This window comes from Orycteropus afer, unplaced genomic scaffold (genome assembly GCF_000298275.1).
Source record: "Orycteropus afer afer isolate SDZICR_OR568_19922 unplaced genomic scaffold, OryAfe1.0 scaffold00590, whole genome shotgun sequence".
Classification (NCBI taxonomy): domain Eukaryota; kingdom Metazoa; phylum Chordata; class Mammalia; order Tubulidentata; family Orycteropodidae; genus Orycteropus; species Orycteropus afer.
In genome coordinates this window covers 1,405,093-1,416,661 of record NW_006922177.1, presented here as the reverse complement: position 1 = coordinate 1,416,661, position 11,569 = coordinate 1,405,093, and the positions used below count along the sequence as shown (strand labels likewise).

The 11,569-nt window shown below is 38.6% G+C and overlaps 1 protein-coding gene across 1 annotated transcript; it reads left to right on the top strand.

Moving 5' to 3' along the window:
• The first annotated feature begins 667 nt into the window (after positions 1 to 667).
• On the top strand, positions 668 to 9,936 carry EFCAB1 (EF-hand calcium binding domain 1). The gene is made up of 6 exons (XM_007956243.2): positions 668 to 725; positions 4,848 to 5,006; positions 5,639 to 5,743; positions 6,411 to 6,562; positions 6,845 to 6,949; positions 9,874 to 9,936. Exons 1-6 carry the CDS (start codon positions 668 to 670, stop codon positions 9,934 to 9,936), a joined length of 642 nt encoding a protein of 213 aa, XP_007954434.1.
• The last annotated feature ends 1,633 nt before the right edge of the window (positions 9,937 to 11,569 follow it).

The window sequence follows — 11,569 nt, the reverse complement described above, 5'->3', positions numbered from 1 at the left end:
AAAAAAAAAAAAATCCCAATTTCCTCTTGTTCCCAGTCACATGACTAACAACTCCCTCCTAGCACTGTAGCCAAAAGGCTGAAAACCAAAAGCAGCTTAACTGAAGAGTCAGCTACTCAGGTCCTGCAGGACAGACACACAGGCCATAGTCTGAGAGCACACGTGCCATTTCCCCAAGCCGCTCCATTTTCCCTCAGGTCTCGTGGGAGATTTTAAGCCTCAACTAGAGGTATAACTCTCACCACCCAAAACAATCCCCACATGGCTCGTGTAACATATTTTTAAACTTGAGTATTTATAGTAATGACTGAGAATTAGAAAGCCACCATTAGTAAGCAAAATACAATATGAACCGAGCCTGGCTAGGTCTCTCAAGGCAAACAGGGCGACAGTCCCACGTGCCCAATTCAATGGAAGAGTTAATCCGCTGCTGGCAAAGCCGTTGCCATGGCCACACTGTGTAATGGACCTTCTGCCAGCCTGCGCGCCTCAGCCTGCAGCCAATCGGTGCCCGCCCAGCCGTTGCCTTGGCTACACTAAGTGTTAGGGAGGTGCACGCGCCCCCTGCTGCGAGGGCCAGCCAAGCTGCCCCAGCCCCAGGACTCCTGGGGGTCCTGGCAGCGCGAGCCAAGATACTGACCACGGCTAGATTCCCTAAGCGCCCAGCATGAATCGCAAGAAACTGCAGAAGTTAACGGACACCTTAACTAAAAATTGCAAACATTGTAAGTAAGAAGCAAGTAGTGGAAAGACAGAGGCTCCTGGAGCAGGTCAGATCCAGTGCTAATGCCCGCTGCTTCCTGCTTCCAGAGCCTCCATGACTGGAGCCCCATGCTACTGGTGCCTTTCTGCGCGCCACACACAAAGATTAAGCCTGGAGGGAATCTCGGGGTTGTAGGCCTTTGGGACTGGTACACACACCCAGGATAGTTAAAGGGTGTTTAGACATCTAGCAGCACTACACTCCCATGCATGAGTTTCTTTGCTTCTCAAACCCTTTTATTATTTTTTACCTCACAGAAAAATGATGTATATGCCCAGGAGACAAGAGGTGGTTTTGGTCTCAGATAAAAATGTAAATAAGTACAAAAGACCACCAGACTTAACTGTTACACAAGCAACTGATGCGTGCACCTTATCCTGTTTTTAGCTGTTTTTAGAGGAAATAAACCTGCATGATCCAAGTTCTAGAAGCTTAGCAAGAGAACCATAAAGAAGGTGGTTATCAATGTCTGAACGTTTTCAGGAAAAAAAAAAAAAGAGTTAAAGTGGCATAAGAAAGCATCTCATAGCAAAGAGGTATTTGAAGACCAAAGAAGCAACAAAGCTAAATGCATGGTAATGCATCTATTTCCAACTCTAGTCTTCCACTTTCCAGTTGTTGGTAGAGTTGGAAAGTAAAGTAGACTTGCGGGTGACAAGAGTGCTTGTTAAAGATATCTACCTAATCACAGGTGATAACAGGAGGTCCTAGAACTTCATAGGAACTTCAGGATTATATTAAGACTGAAAAACAAAACTACTTGCAGGCATGAATATGACTTAGATGAGGAAGATGTGAGCAATCTCGTAAAATTGAGTGCTGATTGCAAAACTTTTGGCCACTTGAGGAAACAGGAGTAGCCATAATTCAAGTTTTAGTATAGTTCTAGAGATTAGAGGATCCACTGCCTTCTAATCATTGTATCCAATGTAATAAGTGTGATTACTCTTATGAGGTGGTGCTGTAAATAAAAGGGTGTGTATAAGCATTTTAAACTTATAAAAAATGCATGCTGTAACTTAAGGAATTATTAGATTATTATAATCTGATGAGAGTTTCTTGTTGTTCTCTCCTGTTGTTGTTTTCCTTAAAATGCTTTCGTTTCTGAGAAAAGACCAGGTATTTTTTAAAATATCTAGTAAACATTTTTAATAAAGAATCACAAACAATGCAATAACTACTGTACATAACATTGAATATGATTTAGTTCTTGTACAGTAAGTTTGAAATATATTGCAAATAAGACATCTAAGAACAACTGAAAGGTGAGTGCATATTTCAAAAGGTAAGTAAAAACATGGGAAGAAAAAAGTCAACTTTTTCAGTTTCTGCCCTTAGATAATTTTTTTAAAAGATAATTTTTTCAGAGGTGAGATTTAGAAACTTTGATTTACCAGTCAAATTCCATAGAGATAGTTACAAATCATAGACAATATTTAATTTGTATTTCTTTAAATAAGAGATCTTCCCCTGAAGTTCAATTTTTTTTTTTTTTTTAGTTCCCAGATGATAATATCACCAGGATGAAATGGAAAATTTTTGTATAATCAGAGAAGAAGAAAGGATCTTAAGAGATCATTTAGTTAATCTACCATTCTACAGATCTTCAAGACACATGTACACTATTCCAAAAAGATGAAAACCCATTCTTGAATTCCCCTTAATTCATTTAGTATTGTATTCTAGAATTTGAGAAACATACCAGCAAGAAAGAACTTTCTTATGGCTAACTTTCTGATCATTCAGGTATTAAGTTAATTTTCTTTCATTTATATTTCAGGCAAGTTGGGAGAATGCTATTTCCATTTCACAGAGTTAGTATACAATTCCTCATATAGGCTTTCCTTCCCTAACCATTAACAACTTTTTATATCATAATTATTCATATTTTTCCTATTCTTTAATCAGTTTATTTACTCAATCTTTTAGTTAGTTACCCCCCCCCCGCCCCCAAGTTTTCAAAGTTTCTTTTAAATTGCCTGTGCGAAACCAGAAGTAATCCTAAACTAGGCCCAGAGCAATGCTTGGTGTGGAAAGATGAATTCCTATGTGCTGTGCTCTTGAATGTGCACACAGAGTTCACTTTTTTTTTTTTTTAATACTCAACTGTAATTTCATTTCATTTTGAAATAAAATCTCCCCCATCTTCTGCCCATACTCATATTTTGACTCATTGCCAGCCAATAACCCTTCCTCCTACAGACCTCAAATGAGCATTGGAACACCATCCTTTAAAGAATTATTTGTCTGAGGAGGTATGTGTGTGTGTGTGTGTGTGTGTGCACACACACACTTTAAATAAAAATATCCTTCCTCTAAGGCACTACTGAATAGTTGCATGTTAATTTTAAATGGTCTACAACAGGAATCATATTGGGTACTAGAAAATATTTACAGTGGCCTCACTAGGGTTGGTGTCACCTAGTATGGTAACTCCACTCCTCCGAAGGAAGGTTGGGCAATCCTACTTCTGTAGTGATACTGCCTCGGAAACCCAAGGAGGGGTCACTATGAGTCAGGTTTGACTCGACGGCACATAACAACAACAACAACAACAGTATGGTAACTCATGGTGTCATTCCCCATGGATGTGGCTGGCCGTTGAACCCACCCTTTTGGGCCAGTACCAGCAGAGACTCCTTCCCTCTCCCATTGACCAGGGTGGGCTCTGGGTCAACCACCCACACACCCTGACTGGCAGGGGGAGGGTGTGATGAGTTCCTATACTGGATAGTGACACCAACCTTAGTGATGCCACTGCCTCCTCCCTCTGTCTGCCGACTGATGCTACTGCTGCTGCTACCACCACCACTACAGGTCCTGGAGTCATTTTGGTGTCATCTCCTCTGTCAGTTTCAAGGGATGTGGCCACACCCTTCCACTTTCCCCAGTGATGCCATTGTATACTGAAAAGCTTCTTCATTAAAAAAATAGGTGATTCTGATTTCCAGACCTCTGCTTATGAAATGGAAGGAGCCTTGGTGGTACAATGGTTAAGAGCTTGGCTGCTAACTGAAATGTGGGTGGTCAAACCCACCAGCACCTCTGAAAGAGAAAGAAGTGGCAGTCTGCTTCTGTAAAGATTCGAAACCAAAAACTAAACCCGTTGCTGGGTTTCCAAAGCTGTAATCTTTATGGAAGCAGACTGGCCACATCTTTCTCCCTTGGAACTGCTAATAAGAGCAAACCACTGAATTTTTAGCAGCAGAGGGGTTAACAACTGCACCACGACCTTATCAAGCAGTTACACTCTGGCCAAAACCTGACCGGGCAGTTCTACTTTGGCTTATTGGGTAGATATGAGTTAGAATCACTCGATACAACAGATTTTTGGTTTAAATTGAAAACTCTTGCCTTATTTTCAGGGGGTTGGTAACCATTTCCAGAGAAAAGGAATTTAGCATATAGATAAGTCATTAAAAAAAAAAAAAAAAATCTCACTGCCATCATAAATCTCATTAATCCGGATATTCAAAATGCTGAAAAGGAATATTACCATTCTTTAAAAACCCAAAGCAAACTAATTGTCATCAAGTGAATTCCAACTCATAGCAACCCTTTAGGATAGAGTAGAACTACCCTGTAGGGTTTCCAAGCCTATAAATCTTTACAGAAGAAGACTACCTCATCTTTCTCCTAAGGAGTGGTTGGTGGGCCAACCTTTTGATTAAGAGCTAAATGTTTTAACCACTATACCAACAGAGCTCCTTACCATTCTTAAGAGACCTCTTTTATTTTGAGACATGCATCTACCTGCCTTGTGATGTTTAAGATCTGTTCCCACAATCATTATTTTGGTAACTTGGCTAATATTCTTTTCTTCTTTTTTTCTAAACATGACTGAACTTACAGCTGTTTAATATTTTAACTCCTGTTTGGAGGTAATGCTACTTCTTTTATCTTAGTGGATAGTGTAGCATTGGCCATCTTCTATTAAGAGTCATAAACCTTAAAATAAGAGAGTCTTCTGATGACGATTACATTTTGATACATTTGGTGCTGTTTGTCTGTAATCTCATTAATTCTGAATGCAAGTTAGAGTTAATAATCAATTTTGTTTTATCTCAATTCTGTTCTTCCACAGTTAACACATATGAAGTGAACTGCCTAGTCAATCTTTTTTATACCTTGGTGGGAGATGCAGCAGAACGACCTGGGACAGTTGTTGGACTGGATCGCAATGCATTTCGGAACATCTTGCATATGACGTTTGGGATGACAGATGACATGATTATGGACAGAGGTAAGAAGACATGAAAGGATCAAAAAGGCCAAATCCAGCCATAATGAAGAAAAGAGGTTGGAGCTGGGACGTGTTCTTGGGGGAACATGTAATACTCTATATTTCCAAGTTCGTGTGAATATAAAAATTGAATTTTGTAGAGATTAGAATGAAAAAGATGAAATCCACTCCAGTTTATGTATTTAAGAAGAGGGTAATGTCAGTTTGAATAACAGGTTTTCCTTTATCAGAAAATTGAGAACAGTTATATTTCTTCTTAGTAACATAATGGTAATTGAAGTGGTTTTTAGAGGATGTATAAATTTATTTACATCATAGAAAGCATTTCAATAAAAATGTAAATATAGTCCATTTATTCTCAAGTACCAAAAAATGTATATTTTATATTAATTAATGTTACTATTAATTTCTTTAGATATATTAATTACCAAAATATTTGAATGTTTAGGATTTTCTTTATTCTCACAAAATATGACGATAAAATGTGAAAGTTTACCTGAAAGAGTTGCCTGATATTAGACTACATGATCCTGAAGTTTTTTCAAGGTTTTGAGGAGAGAAATAATAGTGTAAGTCCATTCCTGAGTGTGAAAATGCCTTACAAGTATGACGTTGCACATCTCTCTCATTAGTGTTCCGAGGTTTTGATAAAGATAACGATGGCTGTGTCAACATAGCAGAGTGGATTAATGGATTATCACTGTTTCTTCGAGGGTCTTTGGAAGAAAAAATGAAATGTAAGATTTCAGCTTATCCTACTTTAGGCAAATTATTTTATTTGTACATAAAGGTTAAACATATCTCAAGTATTTAAGTCAGTCAATGAGGTGTGTGGGTTTGTCTGTTTTAATGCCCACTGTATGTACCTCTTGAGTGAATTCAAGTCAATGAGAAGAAATGAATAAGAAAATCAGTAAATAGGAACATCAATATATTCTGAGGAGTAATTCATGGCAAGCAAGACTGCACAGGCATATATTACACATCCTAACTCTTTACATATGTTTTTAAGTGTTAAGCATTTTACATATTTTTTTTTTTACTTGAATCATGACAATAAAACCATGAAACATTGACTCAAATGTTCATATTCTTACTTAGTTAATTAATTATTATTTCTGATTGACTCTGTTTAAGAATTCCATTCTGGTAAATTACCCTAGAGTTAGAGGATAAAAATGTCCATGTCAATATTCATTGGCATAATTTTCATAGCTGAGTGTAAGGAAACATACTCCAAAGGTTACTGAATATATTCTGCTAGTATATCTGAAGCCCTTACTATAGAAGTCACGGGGTTGATAAATGCATCAATAATATAGGTCTTGCCTTTGAAAATTTTTATCAGAGCAAATATTACCTTGGTGATAGTATCAAATTTATTATTTGTTATTTTTTTAAAAGATTGCTTTGAAGTGTTTGATTTGAATGGTGATGGATTCATTTCAAAGGAAGAAATGTTTCACATGTTGAAGAATAGCCTGCTCAAGCAGCCATCTGAAGAAGATCCTGATGAGGGAATTAAAGATTTGGTTGAAATAACACTTAAGAAAATGGTAAATATGGATAAACTAAGGTTTATATTGAAATTGACAGATGAGATATGGGATGGAAATTAGAACTAGAATTTTTCCAATCATCATATTCCTGCCTGGTGAAATAAAACACTTGAATGATGTCCTCTTAATATAATTTAAAAATTTCTTTCAGTTTCATTATTTGATCTCTTATTTTCCTGTCTTCTTTCTTCTATTAACACTTTACTTTGAAAACATAATTTTTGCTTGCAGATAAGCATTTTTTAACATGTTGAATAGCATGTGGCTTTTCCCCTCCAGGACCATGATCACGATGGGAAGCTGTCTTTTGCAGACTATGAACAAGCTGTGAGAGAAGAGACTCTTCTGCTGGAAGCTTTTGGACCATGTTTACCTGATCCAAAGGTAATGGTAGTACTTTCACTGAACCATGACCAGAATAAAAACCCAGGACTTCTTGACTGATGATTAGTGGTGGATCACATGACTAAAGTCCTTTTTTGGCTGGTCTTTCTTTGCAGTGAGGTTCTAAAGTACGTACATCAGCATTTTTTGTTCCTCTAACTTCATCTCCTCTCTCCCCTATTCTCTCTTAACACTGGAGCTGCATCTGCCTTTCTTTGGTGTTCTCAAACCATCAAGCCCATTGCACTTCAGTGCCTCTACCTTGAATGCTCTTTTCCCAGGCTTTTCCAGGCTTCAATCCCACCCTTCTTTCACTTCTTCACTGTGTCATCCTGACTTTCTTAACTACTCCTCCTTCTCCATCCCCTAACCCTGCCTTATTTTCTTCACAGTACTTATCGTTACCCACAATGATATTTTACTCATTGCCTGTCTCACCACTCAATTGTACATTCCCTGAGGAACACTTTTTTTTTTTTTTTAATCACAGTTACTTCCCCATATACTGTGCCTAGCACATGGTAAACTCCAAAACCAAACTCACTGCCGTCTAGTCAGATCTGACTCATAGTGACCCCCTCCTTGGGTTTCCAAGGCCGCATCACTATGGAAGTAGATTACCTAACCTTCCTTCCAAGGAGTGGCTGGTGGGTTTGAACCGCCAGCCTTCTGGTTAGCAGTCAAATGCCTTAAGGTTAAGGTGTTTCAGTTGTACACGTGTAGCATATCATGTTAGGCACAAATATGACTTTATAATTGTCCTTATTTGGAGATTATATATGGTCGAAAAGATGTGTACAACTGGCAAGTTGACAAGGGGTAGATCTGTGTGTCAACTTGGCTGGACCACAATTCTGTGTGGTTTAAGCAGTTGTGGTATGGGTTATTCCCATTATTGGTAGTTCTGAACAATATATATACCTGATATAAATGTTCATCCTATATGCCTGTCTATTGTTTGGGTGAAAGCCATGAAAGTGAATTCAATTCCTGACCTGAAGGATAACTAGAGGTTATAGTCTCCAAGGTCTCACCAGGCTTTATCAGACCAGTAAACCTGGTCTTTTTATGATATTGGGTTTTGTTCCATATTGCTTTCCCATGCTATCCAGGGTCTCCTGCACAGATCCCTTTCTGAGTGATTGACAGTGGTAACCAGTCACCATCTAGTTCTTCTGGTCTCATGATCTCAACACCCTCATTTTACTCGTGAAAAGAAGAATGGTGTTTTGGTCATCTAGTGCTGCTGTGACAGAAAAATACCATAGGGGGATGTCATTAACAAACAGGAGTTTATTCTCTTCCAGTTTAGGAGGCTAGAATTCCAAGTTCAGAGTGCCAGTTCTAGAGGCTGGGTGAAAGCCCTTTGACCTTGGACTTAATCTCTGCCTCTTGCTCCTGGCCCACTGAAGCTGGAGGCTTCTCTTAACTTAGACAGCTGCTGGCTGCTGAGGTTGGCAAACCCAAGGTCAACAAGTAAAATGGCAGTACCAAGATTATTAAGCAACATGGCAAGCCACTAGTTCAAGTCCATTAACAATCTCATTGAAATGAAGACTCAGCCAAATATAGGATCCAGATGTGCCAAGAAGCTCAGAGACCTTTCTCAAAGTGTCTTCTTATATAATGGAAGCAGACCATATCCCTAAGGCAGCTACTCAGCTGCTCACTGTTCTGGTGATGTAGTGCCTAAGGCATTTGACTGCTAACCAGAAGGCTGACAGTTCAAATCCACCAACCACCCCTCAGAAGGAAGATTGGGCAATCTACTTCCATAGTGATACTGCCTTGGAAACCCAAGGGGGGAGTCACTATGAGTCCGATCTGACTCCATGGCAGTGGGTTTGGAGTATTAGCACATGGTAGGTGCCTAATAAATGTTGAGTGAGTGAATGAGTGAATTCCACAAGTACCTATTGGAGAATTCTGGATCTATCTCTTTCCATTTCCTCAGAAACTACTTTATCATTTACTTTACTTTTATCTTCTGTCTTCAACCTCTCTGCTGTCTGCTGAAACCTCTCCATGATTTAAACAGATTCAGATGTGCCCTTCCTTTGATGGGTAGATGGAATGAATAGGTAGATGGATGAAAAGGAAGGGAGGAAGGGAAGGAGGAAAAAAGAAAAGGGAGGGAGGAAAGAGAGAACTTACCTTAGTTACACATCTCATGCTATGTCCTGCCTAGTGACTCCTTTTCTCAGTTAGTTTCTTGAAAGTATTATCTAGATTTACATCCTACCATATCTTTCAACTTTTTCATTTCTAACTTGTTAATGAATGTTACGTATGCTTTTGGATTCTTTTCTTTCTGGACCATGTCCTTTCCCACTCTGGCTCTCAGTCCAGCTTCTCTTCCAGGAAGAATCCTCCAGGCCTTTCCTTGGCCTGGCTGTGACCCCAAATCTCACCTGATGCTCATCCAAGAAGAGCACTCATCATCTTGCAGTGTTCTTGCCAGTCTTCTGGCTCATCTCCCTTGTTATATTGGAGACTCCTGAGAACTAAGTTTATGTGGTCTTTTTCATTGTTGTGTCCCAGAACCAAACATGGTGCTCAGAATATAGTTAGCTCTGACTGTATCCCAAGCACCATGTGAGTAAAAAATCAGAAGCTCTTGATTCCCACCCTCCCTTGGTTTCCTGTCTCTCTTCACAGACATTAAGGAGACATGTAGGGTGGCACAGTACCTGAGCCATTTGACTACTAACCAGAAGGTTGGTGGTTCAAACCCATGAGCTGCTCATTAGAAGGAAGTTGGGGCAATCTACTCTGTAAAGATTTACTGCTATGGAAATCCGTTGGGGGTCACTATGAGTTGCAATCAATTCGATGGCAGTAACTTTTTGTTTTGTGGATACACTTTGTTTAGTTCTTCTTTTGCTGGAATGCTATACTAATTTGAGCATTTTTTTACTTTACAGAGCCAAATGGAATTTGAAGCCCAAGTATTCAAAGATCCACATGAATTCAGTTATGACATGTGAACATCTAAATATCTTTGTCTCTGGAGAGTAAAAAAGGTGCATCCACATTGTTTATTTCTTTCTGTATATCTGAGAACAATGATTTTGAGCTGTGTGCTTACCTGGAGTGGAGAGGAGGGTGACTCACACATTCCATTTACTTTTGGTATAAGGTGCAAGGAAAATATATGGAAGACAAGAAGTTCCTTGTTAGATCATGGTTGGTTTGTGAAGATGGATTAATAAATCTAGACTTATTTTATCACACAAAACATGTGGAAGAACATAACTGTCCTAAAACATTTAGATTAATGAATGGAGATTAGATCATTGTGAATTATTAATATAAAGATTCTTCATGTCAGAATAATTCTGGAAGTACATTTAAAAATCTTGAAACTACTGAATGCCCTAGTGGAGGAAATGTATTAAGTGTCAAATTGCCTCCATGAACAACTGCCTCCTTTGCATTGAGACCTGAAGAACTGGATGGTGGATGGGTACCATTAGTGAACATTTAGATCAAGGATTCTAAAGGAGAATACTTATCAAAAGGTGGAAAATGAGAACAGAATTTTAAATTCTCATGGAATCCAGACTTCCTGGAGCCATTGAGGCTAGCTGACCCCATGAATCTATTCCCTGAAGAAATCTTTAAACCTTGGACTGAAATTACCCCCAAAAGTCATCTTTGAATCGTAATAGTTTAGCCTAATTAGATAAGAAGTATACTCTTTTAAATAATTATTTATATGAGATCAGACTGACAACAGTGACTCTAAAGGACATATAACAGGCTTAGTGGACAGTGAGTTTTTGTTAATGGTGAAATAGTTTGGAAAATGCTGTCATGAAAGATGGCAGAACTTGAAGTATGTAACTAATCTTTCTAAAGTGTACATGTAGAAATTTTTGAAGTGGTATATATTGTTTTGTGTGTATTTTCACCAAGGGAAAAAAAAAGTGAAAGAAAGAAGACAAAAGAAACTACTGAATTCCTTTTGGAGCAGTAAATAAGATGGCACCAAAAGAATAAGGAACATTGTCATTTGCCAAGCATTCATTAAACATCTTTTCATCAGGCATTGAGGGAGATACAGATGAAAGATACATGGAGCCTATGTTAATATGCTTCATATTATCATTGTTTGAAGTTACTAGATGTGAGCTTCTGAGGGCAGGGATTTTATCTTCATGTATTTTAAATGTGTCATAGCAGTTAGTACATTTCTTTGCACATAACATGCCCTCAATGAATAGTGAAGATTGGATTAGCAAGTGAAAAGTGCCATGAAATAAATGCAAGCTCTGATTATGCAAAGGGAGAGCAATGTTTTTTCTATTTCTTAAGATTAGTGGAAGGAGACCTGGGGGCACAATGGTTAAACGTTCAGCTGCTAACCGAAACATTGTCTATTAGAACCTCTGCCACTCCACAGGAAAAAAAAAAAAATCTGATGATTTTTTTGTAAAGACTACAGCCTGATAAACTGTGGAGGCACATCTACTCTCTTATTGAGTAAGAATCTACTCAATGACACAACAACAAAGAGTAGTAGGTGATACATAGGCAAAGCTTCTAGGTTAGCTCTGGAGTCACGCCACACTCTCCCCCTCCCAGGCCTTCCTTCTTCCTGTGCTGACTCCTCATATG